Source organism: Garra rufa, chromosome 23 (genome assembly GCF_049309525.1).
Source record: "Garra rufa chromosome 23, GarRuf1.0, whole genome shotgun sequence".
NCBI classification, from domain to species: Eukaryota; Metazoa; Chordata; class Actinopteri; order Cypriniformes; family Cyprinidae; genus Garra; species Garra rufa.
In genome coordinates, this window is record NC_133383.1 from 14,766,514 (window position 1) to 14,791,354 (window position 24,841).

At 36.9% G+C, this 24,841-nt stretch overlaps 2 protein-coding genes across 2 annotated transcripts; one reads left to right on the top strand and one right to left on the bottom strand.

The window, feature by feature from the left end:
* Positions 1 to 6,122: 6,122 nt before the first annotated feature.
* ska2 (spindle and kinetochore associated complex subunit 2) lies at positions 6,123 to 11,633 on the top strand. Its single transcript, XM_073829743.1, has 7 exons — positions 6,123 to 6,176; positions 8,705 to 8,794; positions 8,875 to 9,051; positions 9,226 to 9,300; positions 10,563 to 10,605; positions 10,715 to 10,847; positions 11,009 to 11,633. Exons 1-7 carry the CDS (start codon positions 6,147 to 6,149, stop codon positions 11,139 to 11,141), a joined length of 681 nt encoding a protein of 226 aa, XP_073685844.1. The 5' UTR covers positions 6,123 to 6,146; the 3' UTR covers positions 11,142 to 11,633.
* A 470-nt stretch (positions 11,634 to 12,103) lies between these two features.
* tex14 (testis expressed 14, intercellular bridge forming factor) lies at positions 12,104 to 24,619 on the bottom strand. The gene is made up of 28 exons (XM_073829236.1): positions 24,490 to 24,619; positions 24,284 to 24,398; positions 24,043 to 24,208; positions 23,652 to 23,791; positions 23,053 to 23,137; positions 22,660 to 22,793; positions 22,416 to 22,532; positions 21,862 to 21,985; positions 21,594 to 21,772; positions 20,858 to 21,006; positions 20,582 to 20,772; positions 20,292 to 20,400; positions 19,176 to 19,711; positions 18,280 to 18,350; positions 18,039 to 18,130; positions 17,749 to 17,943; positions 16,935 to 17,009; positions 15,687 to 15,814; positions 15,482 to 15,581; positions 15,042 to 15,099; positions 14,739 to 14,884; positions 14,502 to 14,653; positions 13,917 to 14,097; positions 13,653 to 13,814; positions 13,485 to 13,575; positions 12,519 to 12,605; positions 12,295 to 12,380; positions 12,104 to 12,189 (listed from the first exon to the last, which is right to left on the bottom strand). Exons 1-28 carry the CDS (start codon positions 24,617 to 24,619, stop codon positions 12,104 to 12,106), a joined length of 3,885 nt encoding a protein of 1,294 aa, XP_073685337.1.
* Between the last annotated feature and the right edge of the window lie 222 nt (positions 24,620 to 24,841).

Genomic DNA, 24,841 nt, shown 5'->3' on the forward strand with positions numbered 1-24,841 from the left:
AAGTTGAGGCAGTTCTACTTGTGTTTTGTAGCTTATGTATGCATTGCTACCTTTGTGTCTGTTTTTAGCATGCTTTTGTGTTTAATGCAGTGCTACTTTTGCTTTTTGGTAGCATGCTTTTGTGTCTTATAGCATGCTTTCGTGTTTAGTGCATTGCTACTTTTGCTTAGTAGCATGCGTTTGTGTTCGGTAGCATGCTTTTTGTGTTTTGATGCATTTCTGCTTTGTTTCTGTAGCATGCTTTTGTGTCTAGAGCACTGCTACTTGTTTGTAGCATGCTTTTTGTATTTGATGCATGGCTACTTTGGGCATGTCCTTTGGTTGCATTTATTAGTGTGAAAGGTTGGTTTTGACCAATTTTTGCCATTCTTTTGTGTAAACAATTTTTCAGTGGTCATGGGCTGAAGTTATTTCATTGGTTAAATTTTTTGTTTTTGCTTATGTTTGTTTGCAGTAGGTTTTCTTACTACCTTTTGGAATATTTTTGTCAGGGGAAATTTTGTGATGGAGGAACTTTGCAGATTTTGGTAAAACCGATTCTAGTGAGGATGCTTGAAACTTTTGCAGACCAGATTTGATTTGCATGAAGATTAATTTGTTGAAGGGTCTTAGAATGTGATTAAACTAGAACTTGAAATTTGACCTAAAGAGCTGTAGGTTAAAGAAAAACAAATTGCATGTGACTGAGCTGAAATGGTTAGAAGAACTGTACTCCATAAAATTGGAAATGGACCTCTGTATTTGGAAAAATTAGAACTTTTAGCAGTTTGACAAAATCAAGCAGCTGTACCATCTGAAGCTAATGTTGACTTTGTTTATAAGAAAATCTATTGGTTTTTCCCTTCACAGAGAATGATGTGGATGAATATCACTCATTTTGAGCATGTAGCTAAATGGATGGACCGTACTGCTACAATGTGTTCTATCTGTTCCTATGTAGAGTTTGCACATGTGTTTCTCAGGAAGTTACAGATATTGATCATCTTGGAGTGATCATTCTTGAGGAATTGTTTTCCTGAGACTATGGCAATGTTATTTATTGAACAGTAGGCAGGCCCGTCGCGACAAGGCAGGCAAACCAAGCAATTGCTTGGGGCCCCGAGCTGGCCTGGGGCCCCAAGACAACGACTGGTTAAGAAAAAAATGCAGCAACAAACTGCGTGAGCGCCCCATTGATAGTGAATGCAGTAGAGTTGTGACGTTCGCGAACGAACCGATTCTTTTGAACGGCTCATAAACATGAACGATGGGAGCCGAGTCGCGGCTGGGGGGGAGCCGTTCTTTCTGTCGTTCTTTTTTCCTATGCGTGTTTCACCAAAGGGACTTTGGTTTCACACAGATGCACACAAATTATTCCCGGATGGTCTACTACTTAACTTAAGAATTCGAAGTGCGGATCAATGCACACTCTAACGGCTAATATTGGCCACAACACATTGCGCGGTGAACGAGGATCCGATTATAACTACAAACACGCATAAAAAATGTTTAAAAAAACTACAAACATGGCGGATACGCGCTACCAACGGACAGGTAGAGAAAGGGGTTTTTGAGATAACTAATCAATGTGTAACCTAATAAATAATATTTAAATAATGTTATCCATGGTATATTTCATGTGCAGCAACATTATGAACTTTTATAATGACAGGTTTGGTCATTAACTTTTAAATGCATCATTAATTTTAATTATTATTATGTAAACACGAGCAAAGTTCTCGGCATAAAAGACTAGTATAAGAATGTGCCTCTTCATTTCTCTCTAATACGGTAGGAAATCAAATTAAACGAAATGTAGATGATATTAACTGACAGGGCAGTTTAAACAGTGACAGGATTTAGGTAACTAAGCAACAGACGAAGTAGTATGTCCCAAAGCTTGCCTACTTTTCTGCTACATACTCAAAAGTATGTACTTTCTTCACAAAAAGAGTACATACTTTAAGGGCATAGTATAAGTATGCGAATTGGGACGCAGCAACACACTTTGTACTAAAGGTAAATCCAAAATAGTGATGCCACTGTCTAAGGCGCAGAGGGATGTTGTGCAGCCCTATGGAATATAGTCCACACATGACAAATGAGGTAATAATCAATATTTCAGAATAATTCAAACTCAGATATTGGTGTGTGATATCTGAGTTTTAATTATTTGACTACAAATCTCACCTCATAATTCCTCCCAGTGATTATTTCCAGGATAAACTGAGATGCCCCCAAACTGGCTTCCTAAAACTGACTAAATATTTAAAAAGAGCCAAAAGAGCCGTTCTTTTGAACGGCTCTTTGAAAGGAACGGATCGCCAAGATCCGGATCCCCTCAAAGAGCCATAAATCCCATCACTAGAATGCAGTAAAGTGCAATGACACTGTTATCGGGATCCCCCTCAAAGGGGCCCCCCTCGCTGACAGCAGCCAGCCAACCACGCGATCTCTGCTGCCAGTGCCGGCAAAATACAAAACTTCCTCGGCAGTCATGAAGCGGAAAGGAAGCCAAAAAAGAAAGAAGAGAAAGGAAGAGGAGGATAAGAAAAAACAAGACAGTGGTAAGTGATAAATTACACACATAAAATACCTCTACTTGTCTTGGTGCAATTTTGCAGCAGGTAGGCTAGCAGAAATATGTTTATGTATGTTAGCTAAGCTAACTGCCTGACAGCAAATGCTGCTTGTAACGAACAGTTAGAGCAACTTTTTTTTTGAACGGAGGAATATGGTTACATACTGTAATATGTTTTTTAACGGGATAAGGAAGACGCAGATCTGTTCCAGAATCGCTGTTTATCATATTTAATGACATGACATTGCTATAGCTTTGTAATAGGTTTTGATGAAAGTGGCATAGCATGCTATACTAACTATTCCACTGTGATGATCTATTTAGGAAAACCACACAATAAATTCTGTGCATCAAACATTAGCTTGGGATGTTTTTAAGCATTGGTAGTCGACTCACAGCACTACTAATAATTAGTAAACATTTAATTATAATTTCATTGTTTGTTAACAGTAAAAAGTGTATTTATATAGCACATTTCATACACAATGGCAATTCAAAGTTCTTTACATAGAAGAAATTAAAATAATTAAAAGAAATAAGAATAATTAAAACAGTTTAGAAAAATAAAATAAAATAGAGTACAGTCGGACGAACAGCTGCACAGTGCTCATTCAGTAAATACATAGCTAAAGACTAAAGATTAATTAACTGTCAATTTACCTTCTATTAATGATTGTTATTATTATAAAGTATTACCATCTTTTCTTTCTCCCTCAAGGTGCTTTGCTTAAATTTCTCAGCCCTCAGGCTCTTCCTAAGGATACCTCCACTGATGAAGGTAGAGTGAATTTCTCTCACTGACCTGAGCTGAGCTGTTAAAAGTGACCTCTTTCAATATGCTAACAGTGAAATGGTAATTTCAGATTTTTTTAAATTATTATTTTCCCAGCTACACCATCAACTTCATCCTCAACATCAACAGATGCATCACTTCTCAGTGCTGATGTTTCCTCTTCAGCACAAGGTACCACAAGCTCTATAATTATAGCTGATATCCTGCACAGCCCAGAGTTTAAACTGATAAGTGTGTGCTGTCATATTGTTAGAAAAAAAAAACAGTGCAAATCACTACTGAATTCCCATCAAACTGTTTAAATACTAGTAACTTTTGCCCATGGACATTTCAGAATTTTTTATATACAGTAGTGCCTGTCAAATTTCTAGGTGTCAGACACTCTGTGATGCATTCTGTACCTGAACAGATGGATTATATTAATAAAAAAAACATTATTTTTTATTATAAAACTGTATGGCTATGCTGTGGTTCCTTTGTGTGCGTGCGTGCGTGCGGGGGGCCTCCATGTCCATTTTGCTTGGGGCCCCCAAATTCCTTCAAACGGCCCTGACAGTAGGTACTCTAGACACAGAGCAGCTACTTTAGTGGATGAGTTTGTGTTGACTCCAAGTGTTTGTTCAGCCATCTTGTACAAAATCTTATGTATTGAAAAATACTGCAGACTTTACATCCAGCTCCTTCATCCAGTGCAAGAACTGAGTTTTTGTGTCTGACCTTGATTAAAAGCTAGTTTGTTTTTATTCCTAAAAGCAGGGTCATAAATTGGCTGATTGCTTTGTACTTTCTGAGGCCAATCCTTCTAAACCTTCGCTCTTGTGAATGGTTTCTTGACTAAACCTCCATCTTTTGAGTTTGAGAGTAAAAAAGGCTCTGTGGCGAGGACTACAAGCCATTCTTGATGAATGGGTTGGTGTCTAGAAATGACATTTGAAGTCTCTGTCAAGGTTCTTCGTTGAGTTAAAGTCCTCTGTAGTATTTGGAGTTGCTGTTGAAGTGGTCAGGTCTGAATTTCATGTCTTTTATTTGTGGCTGGAAGTAATGTTCTGGTTAATCCAGAGGGGTCTACACACTCCTTTGTCTGTTCAGAGTCATAACGAGGTGTCCACGAACCATCTAGAGACCGATATCCTGCCTGTACAGCTATGTCCAAGCAACTGCCAAGTAAGCCTGTTTTAAAAGATTTTAATGAAGTTAATTGAAATGTTTTTTTTTTTTCTGATTTGGAGTCTCAAAAAACAACAACATTAAGTTGTATATTGGGACATTTGTTCTGTATTGGAATTTTCACCATGGATTGTGAGTATACCATTCATTAAAAATTGTTACGAGCCCCTGCTCTTTCTCTCTTTGTTTCTGTCCTGAGTGCAGCTACTAATTGGATGGGGGCGGAGACTAGCACACACACCTGAAGCCTCTGCCTATTTAAGAGCTGCTGGTGGCACTTCAATGGTGGCTTGCCCTGGGAACTCTGTTTTGTGTTTGATTTTGGGTTTTGTTTTCCTTATTTTCTTTTAAGGATGGTGAGTGATTGTTTGTTTAGTTAATTCAGAGTATATAGAAAGCATAGGCAAGTGAGCTAACCCGGAAGACTTTTGCTGTGTTTAATTTGTTCTTCGGTAGATAGGAAGTTTTCTTAACTCTTCAGTAAGTTGCAGTTTAAATTAGTTAGCTCACCAATCCTTATTTAAGATGTAAGTTCAAGTGCATTTCCTTTTGTTTTCTGTTTTGGTCGTAGTTTTTTACCTTTACAATAAAACTTTTAACTTTTTGCCCTGGCCACTGTTGTTTTTGTTGGTTTTAGAATGGCTCTTATGTTGGTCCCTAAATGGGTCGTAACACTGTTTTCTATTTGAATCTATTTTCAAAATGTAATTTATTCCTGCGATTTCAAAGCTAATTTTTTAGCATTATTACTCCAGTCACATGATCCTTCAGAAATCATTATAATATTCTGATTTGCTGCTCAAAAAACATTTATTATTATTATGTTAAAAACAGCTGATCAGAAGTTTTTCAGGTTTCTTTGATAAATAGAAAGTTCCGAAGAACAGCATTTATCTGAAATATAAATATTTTGTAACATTATAAATGTCTTTATCATATTTGATCAATTTAAAGCACCCTTGCTAAATAAAAGTATTAACTCCAAGCTTTTGAATGGTACAGTGTGTCATGTTACAAAAGCTTTTTAATTCAGATAAATACGGATCTTTGGATATTTCTATTCATTAACAATCCTAAAAAAAATTCTCAACTGTTTTAAATATTGAGAATAATAATAAAAAAATGTTTCTTGAACAGCAAATCAGTATATTAGAATGATTTCTGAAGGATCATGTGACTGAAGACTGGAGTAATGATGCTAAAAATGTAGCTTTTATCACAGGAATAAATTACATTTTAAATATATTCAAATAGAAAACAGTTAGGCCTATTTTAAATAGTATAAATATTTCACAATATTACTGCTTTTACTGTATTTTTGGATCAAATAAATGCGGGCTTGTTAAGCAGAAAATAATTCTTTAAAAAAAAAATCTTACAGTTCAATTTTTTTGACTGGTAGTATATTTTACATTTTTAAATACTATAACATTATACATACACTTTGTAGTACGTTCAAGACAGTACATTAGAATCCGAACATACCGCCCCTTTTCCTCTCGTTCTCCTTCTGAACTGACCAATCATCTTCAACGCTCTCTGACAGCTGACCAATCAGAGAAGGCCTTGCGTTCTGCTGCGAGCTTTATATTTCCGGGGCTGCTTCAGGAATGTAAACTATTCAACATGGAGACAGTTGATAAGCTGGAGGCGATGGTAAGCTGTTTTTCAGCCAAACGTTTGCATCAATATTTTTAAGTGTAAACCGACCGTACGCGTCAAACTGTAAATAACACCGGTGTCTTTACGATAGACAACGCAATGTAGAACAAACACGAAGAATTACATGTTCTGCAAATGCCTCTGACTTTCCCTCAGGTTGGAGGGGAGAAAATTACGAAAAACATGTAGCTGGATGGCTAACTAGTGCCACTGCTAATGTCTCTATTCAGTTACGTTTACAGCGCAAATCAGCCTTGATATGATTAAATTGCGACAATGTGCACATTTTGAATCGAAACCATGGAATTCATTGCGAAAAGTGTTAATTCAGCTGGATGGTTGCTGTGTGAAGCGCTGATCGGCGGTGAGGGGACTGCGGGCGCGGGAGGGCCTGTGCGTGTGTCCGCGAAACTGCGCGCTGCATCCATAACTTAGTCATTATAGCTTATTTCGTAGGATATTTAAATATGTGTAAACGCTATGTTTTTATATACACAGCATGTTATTGTAGCAATTGTTATTAACTGATGAGAATTTATTTTAAAAAATGTGTCCATTGCTTCTGCAAGACGCACATACCTCCATGTAAAAGTTTGGATTTTGAAGACTCTGATCATTTGTATGCCCAATCTCATAAAAGCTATATTGAATTCTGTTGAAGTAAAACCATAATAACATGCATTAAAGTAATTTTTTTTCAAATATCGCATAGAAGTGAAGACGATAGGGGGCGTAGATTTGCTCTTTGCAGTGAACTAACAGTAATTTTACTACACTGCCAGTGTCAGAATCATTTATAATTTTTGTCTGTATAATTATGGTTGTTACCATAATTTATCCATGATACAAACTTGCAATTCTGACTTATTTCTCTCAGAATTCCATGATACAAACTTGTCGTTCTGACTTTCTTTCAGAATTCCATGATACATATTTGCAATTCTATTTTTTTTTTCAGAATTCCATGATACAAACTTGCAGTTATGACTCATTTCTTTCAGAATTCCATGATACAAACTTGTAATTTTGACTTTTTTCTCAGAATTCCATGATACAAACTTGCAGTTCTGACTATTTCTTTCAGAATTCCATGATACAAATTTGCAATTCTGACTTATTTCTCTCAGAATTCCATGATACAAACTCGCAATGCTGACTTTTTTTCCTTAGAATTCCATGATACAAACTCGCAATGCTGACTTTTTTTCCTCAGAATTCCATGATACAAACTCACAATGCTGACTTTTTTTTTTCTCAGATTTCCATGATACAAACTCACAATTTTGCCTATTTTTCTCAGAATTCAATGATACAAATTCCCAATTCTGACCTTTTTTTTTTCCAGAATTCCATAATACAAACTTGGAATTCTGGAAAAAGAAGTCATAATAGCAATCTTGTACCATGGAATTCTGAGGAAAAAGTGTCAGAATTGAGAGTTAATATAGAATCTAGAGAAAAGTCAGAATTGCTGGTATGTATCATGGAATTCAGAGAAAAAAAAATAGAAATCCATGATACAAACAATCACTTTTCTCAAAATTAACTTTCAATTCTGACACTTTTTCCTCAGAATTCCATGGTACAAGATCGCTATTCTGATTTTTCACTCAAAATTCCATGATACAGACTCGGGATTCTGACACTTTTTCCTCAGAATTCCATGATACAAACTCACAATTCCGATCTTTTTCTCAGAATACCATATTAACTCGCAATTCTAACACTCTTTCCCTCAGAATTCCATGATACAAAATTGCAAATCTGACACTTTTTCCTCAGAATTCCATGATGCAATGGTTGTTACCTATTAAATTAAACAATGCAAAATGGCTATAAAGTACAAAATACCATAACAGTAAACACTCACTTTTTAAAATGATTGCCTTTATTATGATCCATCTACATATCTGTATCTCGGCACTATAATGTTTTTATGTTTGTGACAATTGTGTTTTTCTTTCTAGGATTTATGTTGATTATTTACATGATTGGATATTTCAGCATGCGAATGGACTGCCCTGAATGCGTACTGTCTGTCCAGTGCCCCTTTTATATTGTACTACTGATAACCCAGTTATTAAAGCAGTGCAATGTTAAAAGGGCATTGGCCAGGGATTTTTCTCAAAGGTAGGGTCAGCCGCGTGGTCAGCCGCATCAAGTGCTGTTAACAGGTGCTCTGACTTCATTGCACTACTGTATTGGACAGCTAGCAGTGCAATAGTATTGTCAAAGCGTCTGAGAATAGCTTTGCACATGTTTGAAGTTTTCAAAGAGGTGCACCGTTGGCATATTGTTGTTTGTCTTCTCTGTTTTACAGGTCATAATGCCTGATCCTAATTCTTGAGACCCTATCAGTATTGCCTCTGCTGTCCACTGAGTTCAGAGTAGTGCAATATTGCTAATAGGGTTTCAGGTTTTAGGTTGTACCCTCATTCAGATGAGCCATGGAATGCCAAAAGCACAAATCAAATCTTTTGAATATTTAATGAGTTACGATGTTTAGATCTGTGTCTTTGTAGTTCCAGAAAGCAGAAGCTGATATAGAATATGTGGAAAAGCGGCTGAAGTTTGACTTCATGGCCAATGCGCGAGAAGCGGGCACGTTTGAGGTATGTTTGTATTTGTTTGTCGATTTTTTTTTTAAAATGGTGACTGTGTCTCCTTCTAAATTTGTGGTTGTGGATTTCAGGGAAACCCTGTTCAGTTGCTGGAGAATCTGTCGGCAATCAAAGCACGGCATGCGGCTCTGTGTGCGCAGGTGGAGGAGATCGCAGCAGAACAGAAACGATCAATGGACTCGATACGAGCTCACTTGGACACTACAGTGCACCTGGTTCAACAGCTGCAGAACACAGCAGATGTGCAGGTATTCATTCAGTTGTGCAGCTCAAATCTAATAAACCAAAGGGTTTGTGTCAATCTTACTATACTAGAGGCCATACACAATGATTTTACTGTGGTCTAAAGTAAAAATAAAGTAGTTTCATGAGGTTTTTGGATTTGGACTGTAAGTGTGCTAATAGGAAATCTTGTGTTCAAGGTTCCACCTCTGACAGAAGAAGAACAAGAAGCGAGAGATGTTCTCTGCTCATCTGTTGCTGCATTAAATGTAGAGGTTAGACATTTTATTACCATAATTACATAACTACACTACTGTTCAAAAGTCTATTATGTATGGAAGCCTGTTTTCCGCCACTCAATAAAATTCTTACATCTCGTAATTCTGACTTTTTCTCAGAATTCTATGATATTAACTTGCAATTCTGACTTTTTTCCTCAGAATTCCACAATACATACTCTCAATTCAGACTTTTTTCTTCAGAATTCCATGATACAAACTTACAATTCTAGCTTTTTTCCCCAGAATTCCACAATATATACTCGCAATTCTCACTTTTTGTTCTCAGAATTCCATGATACAAATTTACAATTCTAACCTTTTTTTCTCAGAATTCCATTACACAAACTCGAAATTCTGAATTTCTTCCTCAGAATTCCATTATATATATTTGCAATTTTTAACTTTTCCCCCCTTAAGATTCCATGATACAAACTCGCAATTCTGACTTTTTTTTTTTTTCTCAGAATTCCATGATATAAACTTACAATTTGGATTTTTTTTTTCTCCCTCAGAATTCCATGATACAAACTCGCAATTCTGACTTTCTTTTTATTTTTCTTCAGAATTCCGTGATACAAACTTACAATTCTGACTTTTTTACTCAGAATTCCATGGCACAATTCCATGATACAAATTCGAAATTCAGAATTTTTTCCTCAGAATTCCATGATACAGACTCTGAATTCAGAATTTTCCCCCCCTCAAAATTCCATGATGCAAGCTTGAAATTTTGAATTTTTCCCTCAGAATTTCATGATATCTACTTGCAATTCTGACCTTTTTCCTCAGGATTCAATAATACAAACTTCCAATTCTGAGAAATGAAGTCAATATGATACAGACTCACATTTCTGACTTTGTTTTCTGACTTTCTAAGACGAGCTAAATCAGAATTGCAAGATATAAACTCGTAATCATGAGAACTTATCAGTCTTTCTTTTTTTTTTCAGATTTTTTCCCTTCAAAATCAGACTTTTCTGAGAAAAGTCAGAATTGTGAGATACAAACTCCCATTTCTGACTTTTTTTTTTACAATTGTAAGTTTATATAGCAAAAGAAAAAAGCTCAGAATTGTCAGATAAACAGCTGCAATTACCTTTTTTTGATCAATTTAATGCATCCTTGTTGAATAAAAGTGTTAATTTCTGTTTAAAAAACTTCTGACCATAATTTTTAAATGGCTGTGCATATACCCATTTAAAGTGTAATTTATTTGTGACGTTTTTAGTCTAATGAATGTGGTTCTGTTTCTTTAGGCTGTGCCGACAGAAGAACCTCAAACTCAAGCACAGTCTGAATGTAAGGAAAGAAGAAAACTATCAAAAATTGTAACATTGGCACCGTAATAAAGGTCATCAACATCTGCGTTAATATAAAAAATTAAGAGTTTTTTTTCCTCCTGTTGCAGCACAGAATGCTCGTGAAGAGGTATCTGAGGGGACATTTGAGACTGTCCCGCGGAGTGTACGTGGTAACTTGAAGCTGAATGACCTCAACACGCTCTATAAGCAGTTATCCGAGTACTTCTCAGACAAGAACAGGTTTGGCTGGTCATATTTGTGCAAAAACATCACCTTTATCCCTGAGTCTTGACATGTTTGATAATGCACTGTAAAATAAGACAACTACATGATTTAATTTATACCAAGAAAAGTGTTCTCTAATATACTTTTATCTAAATATTTCATTCTTGTCTCTTCAGAGGGCCAATAAGCGCTCAGAGGATGAAGAAGTTGAACATGAAAGTCAGTGATTCTGCATTGAAGACTTTACAGCACCTTAAAGTCATTGAACTGGATAAAAAAGGACTTGTGTCATTACTGGCAAAAGACTGAGAAATGAAGATAAAATAGATGCATAAACCCAACCAAAACGTGTAAATCCTACATTTCCTTCCACCTGTGTGCTAAAGTAAAACCCTTCTTACACTTTAATTGGATCAACAGTTTAGAACAGGAATGACGGCGGATTTTAAAAACATTTCATAAATATTGCGTCCATGATGTTTAGTATATCCATTGATCAGGATTGCATACATATAAAAGAGAATTTTATCAGTCCTTTTAAGCACTAAACCTGTTGTATTTCCTCTGCATAATGTTATGCAGCCATTATTAAATTATATCATGACCTGTTGTGGAATCAGTACGTTTGTATGAGAAAACTGTACAGCTTAAGAGTTTATATTTTCTGTAAAGTAAAACAGGTGTTTGTGTAAAAGGAAGCTATTTGAATGTAACATTCAATGTATTCACTCGTGTTTTTTTTTTTTTTTTTCTGGTTTACTGTTGTAATTACTTTGAGTATCCAATAAAATGTCTTTTATATATGCGTGTCCTTTATTTAAAAGCTACTGAATGCAACAAGACACAATACATCTCCATAACAACAACATCAGAACATCAATTGAACCATCTATTTGTTAAGGTTAACAGTAGCAAGTAAGCTCCAACTTGACATACATAAATTTGATTTTTTTTTTTTTTTTTTTTTTTGGAACATTTTTTTTTTTTTCATTAAACAGTAAATTCAACATAAAAGAACGCAAACCACATGCATTGAGCATCTAAAATAGAAACAATTCAGAGGCAAAACTCAGGACTGGCTCATCTTTAACACTGCAGTTTGACTGACTTTGGAAGTGTCTGCTCAAGAACTCTGCTAATAAAAATAAATTAATGACATTGAAAAAAAAAATCAAATTTTAAATTTGTAATTTATCTTTAAAGTGTTTAATTTCTAGTGATGATATCTATATTGCTAATGTATAAGAAACAGGATTCCTAGGGTCAAATGCCTATAATTTTATGCTTTGTGTGCACCTGTTGGGATGGTTCTCCTCATTATCTTCCTCAATCTTCTCTCCCAGCTTGTTTATACATTCTACAGAAAGAACAAAATAGGGTTTCATCCAGTGAAACACTTCATTGAGCTTTTTGAGCTACTAACTGTTGAAAAGAAGCCAGAAAAATATTTCTTTCCACGCACCTGCTGCTGTCTCTATGTAGTCCCCTTCTGGACAACTTATGTCCTCTCTTACATCCCCCTCTCCTTTTATGTCAGACTGAGACATGCTAGACCAAGTACAGATTAATGTTTGACATAATTTAAGTAAAATATCATTCATATATAAAAATAAAAATCCAGATACTTCCAGGCTGTTTTTTCAGACAGTCTGTTTGCATAGAAAAACATAGCGCTCCAACACTCACAGGGACCCTGGATCTCTAGGGGTTCTTTCCTCTGTGGCTCTTTCCAAAATCATTCTCTGTAGATCCTCATCAAGCGTGGAGCTTGCCCTGCAAGATTTCATGTGGCATTTCAAAGTAATAGCAACTTCATTTTAAGTTTTAGGAGAGAAAAATACAAATACAGTTCCCTTGTTTGTCCTAAACAGTTAAACTGCCTGCTGTTTTTCAGAAAAATCCTTCAGGTCCCACAAATTCTTTGGTTTTTCAGCATTTTTGTGTATTTGAACCCTTTCCAACAATGACTATGATTTTGAAAGTTATCTTTTCACACTGAGGACAACTGAGGGACTCATGCAACTATTACAGAAGGTTCAAATGCTCACTGATGTTTCAAAAGGAAACGCAATGCATTAAGAGCCAGGGGGTGAAAACTTTTTGAATTTGAAAATCAGGGTAAATTTGACTTATAGGTAACATGTAAGTATCTTCTGTAGCTTCTGAAGGGCAGTACTATCTAAAAAAATACGATATTCAGACAACATAAGAAAAATGTGCACAGCTCTTAATGCATCGTTTTTCCTTCTAAAGCATCAGTGAGCGTTTGAACCTTCTGTAATAGTTGCATGAGTCCCTCAGTTGTCCTCAGTGTGAAAAGATAAATCTCAAAATCATACAGTCATTGTTGGAAAGGGTTCAAATACACAGAAATGCTGAAAAACCAAAGAATTTGTGGGACCTGAAGGATTTTTCTGAAGAACAGCAGGCAGTTTAACTGTTAAGGACTGTCTCAAAACAGTCACTGTTGCGAAGGGTTCAAAAACAGAAGAGTTTTTCCAAAATTAACCTGTTTCCTTTGGGCGTATTTTCAATTTGCGCAATTCAAAGGGTAATGGAAATGAAGGTAGTGTCACTGTTTTCTTTTTTGTCATCATTGTGTCATAAAGTTTACAACCAGTAAAGTAAATCCCTTTACGAAGAGGGTTTTACCTCTCTGTTTCATCAAGGCTGTGACTCCTATCGCTTTTCTGCGAGTTTGCATTACTATCAATATCAGCAGGGTTGAGATCTGGATGCTGGTCTGAAAAATACAGAAGCACTACTTCAATTCCTCCTTCAAAATAATAAAAACACAGCCCTACTGTAGATCTGTTTTACCCTGTATCTGACATGGGTTTTCAGCTTCACATCCTTCCATCTTCTCTGCAGTGTCTTCATCATCAAACACCTTTTCATCACAGGGCTCTTGCTCACACTGATGTTCAGAATCTGACGGGTCGTCACCTATTTCCTCTCCCTCCTCACCCACATCATAATTCTCTGCAGGAAACACAAACAAACAGTTTGATTCTCACATCGTGGCAAATACAGCCCATAATTAAGTTTTAGAAAACTACTGAAATACACAACAAACTGTCATACCAATAGGATGCTCTGTCTCTTCACTGGTCCCCTGGCTGGTCTCTGTGGTCTGTCTTGCTCCAGAGCTGGCAGTGGTGAACTCTGCATTACCACTGGAGGCAGAGTCTATTTCCTCCATTCCGTCCTTAGAGATGCTTATTATCGCCGGCGACTGCAGGATGCTGGACACAGAGGCATTTGTCTGAAAAGAGAAGCAGAATATCAATATAAATGCTTCAGCTGTGATTACATTGATGTAAAAATAAGATAATGGTACATTTACTTTTATCGGACACAAGTTTCTACGACAAAACAACAAGCATTTGTTAATAATAAAGAAACTGTTTTGAGTGACGAAACTTTGAGTGAATTCAATATTGTTAAAACAATATTGAAGATATTTGACCAACCTGCTGATAGATAGATAGATAGATAGATAGATAGATAGATAGATAGATAGATAGATAGATAGATAGATAGATAGATAGATAGATTAGATAGATTAGATTAGATTAGATTAGATTAGATTAGATTAGATTGATATGAGATGATATGACTGTTGACAGAAATATAGTATTTATATAAAATAATATTTCATTGACTGACATTGCTGCTGTCTCCTGCACTGGCTGTGGCGTAAGTCTCTGTGCAGACAGTATGGGTCGGAGTACTGCCCCATGGCGACGTGTCCAACAGGCTCTGGAGGTAAGGGAGGGGCTCAGTGCCAACCTGCATATCTTCAAAGTGTGTCCTACGGCCTGCTATTAAACAGTGTTCACAATTAGACAAAACTGACCCACACAACATATTCTGAATTTTGTTTCATGTTGATTCACTTTTTACCTTTTGGGCTGCGTGGGGTGCTGTTACAGGGTGGATGTCCTCTGCTGTGAGGGATGGGCGGAGCTTCAACTGACTCCACTTGATGCTGGCCTGGTGAACAGGATATGCTGGAGAGGTCTGCAATCTCAGCCAGATCTGGCAAACAACTGATTGAACAAAATTACCAAAACACAGAGTTATAATTTTTAATGAAAATTAGTAGAGTTAACTAAAAAATATATTGTTATTTGTTATTACAATAAACAACATTTTATCAGAATTATTTATGAGTTTTGAATTTATTTATTCATAGTAGGTATGCACCTGTGCACAGGGGTCATGGATTCTGACTCCTTTGAGTACTCCTGAGCAAGCTGGTATTCTAGATAACAATAAGGGTGACATGAAGGTTATAAATAAAGGACAAATGTGACCCTAAACCACAAAACCAGTCATAAGTAGCATGGGTATATAAATATATAAATATATCAAAACATAATTTTTGATTAGTAATATGCATTTCTAAGAACTTCATTTGGACAGCTTTAAACTTTAAATTTTTTTCAATATATATATATATTTTTTTTTTTGCACTCTTAGATTCCGGATTCTCAAATATTTGAATCTCGGCCAAATAATGCCCTAACACACCATACATCAGTGAAAAAAAACTGATCCTTATGACTGGTTTTGTGATCCAGGGTCACAAATGTTACCCACAAAACTAGCAATACTATGACTGCTGGATGTTTTGATCTACATACCACTCAGACTGTTATCAACAGCTTGTTTTCCCTCTGCTGGAGATGTGCTGGGTCGACATACCTCCACTGTGACGTCTAACTCGTCCTCTGAGCTCAGTGACTGAGAAATAAAGGGTGAGAGAATCATACTAACTTTACTCTTCAAAACATATGCCTAATCTTTTGATTTTATTGTGTTACTAAAAGAGCACAATAAAATTTTCACCTGAGAGCGCTCTTCACCAAATGATGCATGGAATGACAGGTGGTGTTTGGGTGTGTAGAACATGCTAGATTGCTGTGTCTGTGAACAGTCCGAACCATCTGAACTTCCCTCATCCTTGTGACACAATTAAACCATACCATACATTAAAGGTACATATTTAGCAGTTTTATATCAACAATTGTGATTTAGCTTTAAATTATCATTTATTAAACTCTCCCTGGCCTTATTTAAAGGAGAACTCCAGTGTGATATTGACCTAAAGTGTATTGAATCATGATACCGAGTGTGAACGTACCTTGCATATCTCAACTCGGTTTGTGTCCAGCAGTCCGAAATCTGGGGTCAGTTAGCCGATGCTCACAACAGGTTGTCAATGAGAGTGAAACGGGCATCGGAGAAGCCATGTAAAAAAAATCACTGTTTTACGCTATTTAGGAGGCACAAAGTAGCTCCACACTTCATTGGTAGACTTCCAAGAGCCCTGACATTTAAAACGAGACATTGAGAACTCAGAAAAAGCACCGGTAGTTTATTTACAAGTAGATTTATACAGACATTTTCCACCAGGAACAGACCGGTCGCCGCCATCTTAAATTTAGTCACGATAAGTCGAGTGTCGAGCACGAAGGAAACTACAACCTGATAAGTTGATAACCTGATAAATTCCTTGGTGCTCGACACTCAACTTATCGTGACTAAGTTCAAGATGGCGGCGACCGGATTTTCTCTTCCAGGTACTGTCTGTATAAATCTTCTTGTAAATAAACTACCGGTGCTTTTTCTGAGTTCTCAATGTCTCGTTTTAAATGTCAGGGCCCTTGGAAGTCTACCAATGAAGTGTGGAGCTACTTTGTGCCTCGTAAATGGTGTAAAACAGTGATTTATTTACATGGCTACTTCGATGCCCCATTGACTCTCATTGACAACCTGTTGTTAGCATCGGCTAACTGACCCCAGATTTCGGACTGCTGGACACAAACCGAGATGAGATATGCAAGGTACGTTCACATTCGGTATCATGATTCAATACACTTTAGGTCAAAATCACACCGGAGTTCTCCTTTAACAGACTATTACACAAAAAGTTGATTTTGTTACTGTACCTTTAAGAGCTCTACATGTAAAAAGAATGCATATTAGGTAAATGTGGGTGCCTGTGTTTTAATGTAAAAAAACATTAATGAACTGTACAAAACAAATACAAATAAAGGTCATAGTTTTTCACCTCAGTTTGGCTTGTAGCTTCCTGCTCTCCGTTGGTCACATCAAAAGTGTGATTGACAGTATGGTAATTTGTGCTCTCCTCACTATCGCTCTGAATACCTGGTATTAAATATCATTTAAACATATTTTTAGTAATGATAATAAAAAAAAAGATTTGGAATTTAAAGGGACAGTTCACCCCAAAATGTAAATTCATGCCGTTATTCAACAATTTCTTCACTTCCGTTGTCAGTCTTCATTGTGCGTTCACAACAGTACCATGACGCATATGTCAAAACGTCAGCTCCTGTATCAGCAGCACCACACACATGCGTCATGGTACTGTTGTAAACGCACATCGAAGACTTACAGGGAAGAGAAGAAATTATACTGCGCCAGAGCGCGTACACATGTAACGCGCCGGATGCTGAGCATTCTCAGGACAGTTAGGCATTGCTGTGTATCAAAGGTAAAAAATTATATAAATACTGTTCAGTTTCTCAGAAAAAAATATAATTTCATGTCTTAAGACATCAATGTATCGTCATGAGCCGCAGGGTTTAATCTGGATTTGTCTGTGCATGTTTTTTTTTTACTTTCAAAGGTTTGGTGCCCATTAACTGCTATTTTATGACTAACAGACTGCAACGGTTTGAGTAAAAAAATCTTCGTTTGTGTTCTACTGAAGTAACAAAGTCACCTACATCTTGGATGCCCTGGGTGTAAGCAGATAAACATCAAATTTTCATTTTTGGGTGAACTATCCCTTTATAAATGTGGGTGACCAAACTGATGGATACGGGTCAGTAAATAAGGTGAATTATCCCTTTAACAGCAATTTCAGTCATAGCTCTATTACCGGCAAAACTCTTGAAGAGTTGCTCCAGATCAGCGCTCTCCTGGGTCTCAGATTCCTGGTAGCTGTTCACACTATGTCTGTCCTGTAGGTGGAGCTCTTGCTCCACAACATCCTCACTGTCACTGCTGCCGAAAGCACTCAGGGGTGACCCCAAACACCCACGAGTCATTAGGCCCACCATTTCACTAACCTCACCTGCACCGACACAAACACATCTCCTCTTAGACAGTCTTTGAACTGGATAAATGAGATAAATGAAGACAATGAATGGTGTGGTTGTTGTCTCTCACTGGTCCATGAGGGTTTTGTTTGGAAATGTTCTGCAAGGTATCGGTGTGTGCTGTCTTTCTGGGTCGCAGACAACCCAAATTGCACATATAACCTGAAAGAAAGAAATGTATTCGCTTATTTTTTGTCATGTTCTTGCCTGTTTGTTCATATATATCCTTCCTGTTGCCATTTATATATCATTCTCCTTTTGTATACGATTTATAATAGTCTTTTTCTGCTAATGCTTTTATACTGTTGTACCTCTCAGACTTTTGATGTCCTGTCTGCTGCTGTCCTCTTTTTGTTGTTTGTCTCTTCAAGTCGTTCTCCTCCTGTAACTGACATTTTTCCTCATATTTTGTATATATACTATTTACATCATCAGCTCACTAATTTATTTCAAATAAATGTTTTTTTTTTTTAATTTTGAATTTTCTATGAATCAGAAATCTCATATGCAACTATTACAGAAGGTTCAAATGCTCACGGATGCTTCAGAAGCCATTTCTTTTTGAATTTGAAGATCAGGGTAAATTTAACTTATTTTGTCTTCTGGGAAACATGTAAGTATCTTCTGTAGCTTCTGAAGGGCAGTACTAAATGAAAAAAAAAAAACATGATACTTAGGCAAAATAAGAAAAATCAACACATTCTGTTCAAATGTTTACACTCCCAGCTCTTAATGCATCGTTTTTCCTTCTGGAGCATCAGTGAGCATTTGAACCTTCTGTAATAATTGCATATGAGTCCTTCAGTTGACCTCAGTATGAAAAGATGGATCTCAAAATGTAACATTTTTTCAAAAGAATTTGTTGGACCTAAACAGCAGGCAGTTTAACTGTTCAGGACAAACAAGGGTCTATAAAAAAAACACAGCTGTGGATCATTCAGATAATAACACAGTATTAAGAATCAAGAGTATGTAAACTTTTAAACGGGGTCATTTTTATAAATTCAACTACTATTTTCTCTTGTGGACTATATGTAAACGTCTTTTATGTGAAATATCTTATTTAGGTCAGTACAAAATAAAGAATAACAATTTGTATGAACCCACTTATTTTGGTAAAATAATTAAGGTGTATGTAAACTTTACAGTTGTGACCTCAACTGTATATATTATAATTTTAGCATTAAAAAATGAGATACTGACATACCTGTACACTACTAGAATAGGATGTGCTCTCGAAACTCTCATCTTGAGCTGAACTGTACTGACTGACCTCCTCTTCTGTATTAATGGTCCTGGGTATATAATTTTTGAACGGTGGCCCCACAGCCTTCCCAGCACAATCACTGCTCTCTTCTTCCATGTTCACTCTCTTCACTGCAGCATCCACCTCATCAAAGCATGGTGCGCCCATTTGGGCCGCCTCCACGTTATCCAGACTCTGCTCAGCTTGCTGTAGAAGAACCTGAGACACTTTAAGATTGAGAACAATAGAGCCAGTATGCTTTGACATGGAGCAACTGATTGCCAGATCCTTGTCTGTATCACTATATTTAGAACAAGGTGGCTCAGAGAGTGGAGCATGATGAGTAGTTGGCCATTCATGCAAAGCAGTGATGTCACTTTGCGAAATATCAGAGTAGAGGTCATCAGTGTCTGTGGTGGACTCCTCTTCTTTGTAGATTCTTTCCAGGTGATGTTCCTGGATCTCATTGTGTACTGCAGTCCTGCAGTGCTGATATACTAAGAGGAAAGAATGGGACAAACTATATTAAAATACTACATTACATTAATGTTCTTAACAGACACTTTCTGACAAATGTGATCATTCAAAAATGACAATTCTGTCATTAATTTTTGACCCTCATGTCTTTCCAAACCAGTAAGACCTTTGTTTATTTATGGAACACAAATTAAGATATATTTGATGAAATCCAGAAGCTTTCTGACCCTGCATAGACAGCAACACCACTGACACATTCAAAGCCCAGAAAGGTAGTAAGGACATTGTTAAAATAGTCCATGTGCATCAGTGGTTCAACATTAATTTTATGAAGCTACAAGAATACTTTTTGTGTGCAAAGAAAACAAAAATAAAAACTTTATTCAACAATTTCTTCTCTTCCGTGTCCTCAACGGGCCCTTACAAGAGTACCACGACATATGCGTGATGTGCTGCTAACGCAAGAGCTGGCGTTTTGAAAATTAATGACAGAATTTTCATTTTTGGGTGAACTATCGCTTTAACAAACACCTTTTCAAAAAAGCGATCATTTTCTGTGCTCTAAAAGTTTCCCTAATCATGACTGGATGGAAATCTCACCAGATTTGTCTTGCTTTCTTGTCTGATTAATGTCAGTCTTCCATCCAGCGATGCTCTGGAGAGCTGACCATGAGTGCCATCCACTTCTCATGTTCTCACTTCTAATCTCCTGTTGTAGATTAGATTGCATAATTTACTCTCATGCTGATATATATAAAACTTTCTATATCTGAAAAAACCTTGTATGTCGTATCCCTAATAATTTTACTTACTAATTTTACATTTTCTATCATTTCAGACACCAACTTTTAAGTAGTGGACATCCAACAGAATTAAACCAATGTACAAACCCTTATATAACAGCGTATATTGTAGCACAAATCGTGCAGGCTGCTGGTCCTGTGCTGGGCTCTGTGCTGGAGGCCTGTTTGCAGGAACTGGTAATAAGGCTCAGGCACCACAGGGTTTGCTATCAGAGCCTGACCGGCCTCTACTGACCGTTTTATCCAGCGTGGGTCTGTGGAGCCCCATGGCACAGCGTCTGCACAAAGCAAGTTGCAAACTAGTAACACAAAACAAGATCTATTACATAAGCTCTACAGTTTACATCACATGCATGAGGGTACCTGTATAGATCTCCTGTATAAGGGAGCACGCACTATAAAGATCAGCTTTTCCTGTGCATGCTCTACATCTAATCACTTCTGGAGCTGCCCAGTTGATCAGGCTGAGAGGCAACGGAACAGGAGGTGGGGTGTAGGAGGTCGTTCCTTCACTGTAGAAAAGAGAGAGAGAGAGTAGAGAAAAAATAGTTGAGTTTATAAAAATGACCCCGTTCAAAAGTTTACATACACTTGATTCTTAATACTGTGTTGTTATTTGAATTATCCACAGCTGTGTTTTTTTTTGTTTAGTGATAGTTGTTCACGAGAACAATCCTTCAGGTCCCACAAATTATTTTGCTTTTTTAACATTTCTGTGTATTTGAACTCTTTCCAACAATGACTGTGTGATTTTGAGATCCATCTTTTCAAACTGAGGACAACTGAGGGACTTATATGCAATTATTAAAGAAGGTTCAAACACTCACTGATGCTCCAGAAGGAAACACAATGCATTAAGAGCCGAGGGTGAAAACTTTTGAACGGAATGAAAATTTGTCAGTTTTTCTTATTTTGCCTAAATATCTTTTTTTTATTTAATACTGCCCTTCCGAGGCTAAAGAAGATACTTACATGTTTCCCTGAAGACAAAATAAGTTACATTTACCCTGATCTTCAAATTCAAAACGTTTTCACCCCCCAGCTCTTAATGCATTCTGTTTCCTTCTGATGCATCAGGTGTATTTTAAAGGACACGTACCTGGGCACAATGAACCCAAGGCCTGTTACTTTGGCAACTCCTGGGTGCACTATGAGTACAGTGTGCGAAGAAAGGGCCCGCAGCACCAGAGATCGTCCATGGAGGTACATTAACACCTCACACACCTGTAGCACCACTGATAACAGGTCAACCAGTTGTAGGAGAGGAAACTCTTCCCGCTGCAGAGTGTGAAAACAAACAATGCACACAGTTTAAAATAAACCACTTCTCAGTCATTAATAAATCTTTTTGGTATTTCAAATATTACCCTTTGGTGCAGCATACTGTACAGGGACCCCACATTTACTCTCTCATAGACCAGCTTTGTGCTGTCCAGGTCAGCGGACAAACTCACAGCCATCAGCAGCAGCAGGTGCGGGTGAGACAGCTGACTGCACAGGACATAATAGTAACCATGGCTACTGCACAGTGTATTTAGATAGCAAATAACAATGCAGGAAAAAATAATTTCAGGTTTTCGATTACTTAAGTATATGATGAAAATTTTCCTTTAAGGGTGAAGTACTCCAAATTTCAAGAGCTTTTTTCTGGGCATTTTGACTAAAATTACAGTCAACATTAAAGAAATAGATTTTAGAATTTGATTTATTTATGGTAAGAAATTTTGAAAATTCTTTAATGGAACATGATCTTTATTTAATATCTGAATGATTTTTGCCACAAAAGAAAAATAGATAATTTTGACCCATAAAATGTATTGTTGGCTATTGCTACAAATATACCTATGCTACTTATGACTGGTTGTGTGGTGCAGGGTCACATATGTTTACTGTAGATTTTAAAGAGCTTTCATTTTCTTACCAGCAATACTCCTGCTCAGAAATGAGCAGATCCAGAAGACCATCGTGTTCTTCACATTGTTGCAAAATCTGATCATGCAGCTCTTTAACAGTGACACAGCATCCTTTCCAACTGTAACTGAGAAACAGTTAAACAAAAAAAGTATTACATTTGCTGTAAGAAAATGCTGTATATCAATTTAAATCTGACCCCTGTTTTCAACACATATTCAATAAAAGGTCAAGACTTGATTACACTGACTTACTTGGTCATACGTATGAAAGATCCACACATAACGGAATTGAGAGGCTCGTCGTTAGCTTGAACTAAATCACTGTCACTTATCAAGGGCACAGAAGCAGCCAATCCCAGACTCAAACTTGGCTTCTCAAAGCATAACTGTTATGATTACAGAACATCTTAACAACAGCTCAATGTGATTAATAGCTGTCAAAGTAAAAGTATATTGTGTTTAGTAGCTTTGGTATGCTAAAGGGAAGGGGAATGTTCATTTTATAAATCCTTTTAATTGTAATCTAAAATTTAGAACATGTTCATAAATATAAAAACAGATATGCATATTACAAATAAATGTGATTTGTATTTGGGGTTCTAATCTTCCTAAAATATTTGCGAGATAAAGAAAATTTACACAAACCTTTCCATAGCCAAAACACTGCATCATCATATCACAGGCGGACATGTTATAATTTATTTTATTTTCATGAATGAGCCCAGATGCCCTAAAAATAGAGACACATGCAAACAAAACAATTTGAATATTTACTTTTACTTTCTGAACACACTATTCTAGGTGTTGTTTTATTTCTCTTTCTTTAAATGACACTCTAACTAAAGGCTGGAGTACAGTATACAACTTTAGCACATTTTTTCCCCCCGATTTGCATTCTGGTTCTGTACGCGTATCAAAAACTGACACGGACGAGAACAGAAGAAGAGATTTTTCTTAGCGCACAAAAGATATTCTCATAGCTTCATAAAATTACGGCTGATCCACTAATGTAACATGGACTATTTTATTGATGTCCTTACTACCTTTCTGGGCCTTGAATGTGGTAGTATCCTTGCTGCCTATGGAAGGTCTTACAGGTTTAAGTGAGTAATTAACGACAGAATTTTCAACTATTCTCTTAAAATCGGTTAAGATTTTAAAAGTCATGTAGTGTATTTCAGCCTTAAAACATAAAAAAGTTAATTGATAAAGATGAATGGCCAGAGAAGAGCTGCAGATCTTACCAAGGTCGCAAGAGCTTGAGAAGGGATGGAGAGCTCAGCAGTGTCTTTGATGAGGTTATGGTGGTACGCGCATCCCTGGCCAGATGAGTTTGCAACAAGCTCTGCATTTGAGACTCACACCTCTTCAGAAAAGCAAGCATCTGTAGATAAGGAAGAAAAAAATGTCTGATGGTGTCTTTACACTGTAGAAGCTGAAATTACAGAATGAAATGTATGCAGAAACGTGGTGTTTCAAGTATGAAACATCACAAAATATGTTGAAACTATGACATTGTAACTGAAAATGTAATAATGAATTATATTATGAAATACTCTGTCATGACAAAGGCTGCGCTGGTGCTGCATTTTATTGATTCAGAACCAAAGCAGCATTCAAAGAGTAAGCACAAACCTTCGGACTGTTCTCCTGAGCACCTGCCTCAGCCCAGTCCTTCGGCATCCGGCCCTGATCATCATGGAGACGCAGGTCCCCACCAGCATCCAGCAGTGAACTCAGCAACCACGGATTACAAGAGAAAACTGCAGCATGGATGGGGGTACTTCCATCATTACAGCGGCTGGTGAAAAAAACACCACACATGAGATGATATGTTACTTTCACATTCAGACAAGCTCAGTGGGTTTGGCCTTACTGATTTGGGTTAGCTCCATGCTGTAGAAGCTTCTCTGCTACACTAGCAAAGCCGAGGAGAGACGCACAAAAGAGTGGTGTCTGTCCATGGTGATTCATACTGTCAACTGGCACACCTATGAAAGATGTAATATAAAACAGTATTAATGAAACATGTACATGCAATGTAAAAAATACAAATTGGAAATGCCCCTGATGTATGCATACCTTTTTTGAGCACTTTTTCCACTTTTGCTAACTTTTTCTCAATTGTGTATCTGTGTAGCAGAGCTGATAAACCTCCACCTTTCACAGTGCCCAAGAGCACCGGACAGGGCATTGGCTGAACCCCTGTCATGATGCAGATGTCCCATGGATCAAATTAAAGAAGTCACCAGAGGTTTCTTCCTTACCTGAAAACTAAAATAACTTGGTTGAATAATTTTAGCATAGCAAAGCAAACCAACTCATAAATGTTTGCTTAATATTGTTTACTCACTAATTACAGTTGGCTGCTGTCAGACAGCTGAAACAAGTTTAAACTAAAGAGCAAACTAACCAGCGAAGACATACTCAAACA

What these genes read in the sequence shown, in the direction of transcription:
- ska2 (XM_073829743.1), top strand. Translation starts at nt 6,147, where the DNA reads ATGGAGACAGTTGATAAGCTGGAGGCGATG. An exon ending in TTGCTGCATTAAATGTAGAG is followed by an intron (nt 9,301 to 10,562) that starts GTTAGACATTTT and finishes CTGTTTCTTTAG; the next exon opens with GCTGTGCCGACAGAAGAACC. An exon ending in AACTCAAGCACAGTCTGAAT is followed by an intron (nt 10,606 to 10,714) that starts GTAAGGAAAGAA and finishes CTCCTGTTGCAG; the next exon opens with CACAGAATGCTCGTGAAGAG.
- tex14 (XM_073829236.1), bottom strand. Translation starts at nt 24,619, where the DNA reads ATGACAGGGGTTCAGCCAATGCCCTGTCCGGTGCTCTTGGGCACTGTG. An exon ending in GGAAAAAGTGCTCAAAAAAG is followed by an intron (nt 24,399 to 24,489) that starts GTATGCATACAT and finishes CATCTTTCATAG; the next exon opens with GTGTGCCAGTTGACAGTATG. An exon ending in ATATACGCTGTTATATAAGG is followed by an intron (nt 20,401 to 20,581) that starts GTTTGTACATTG and finishes AATCTACAACAG; the next exon opens with GAGATTAGAAGTGAGAACAT.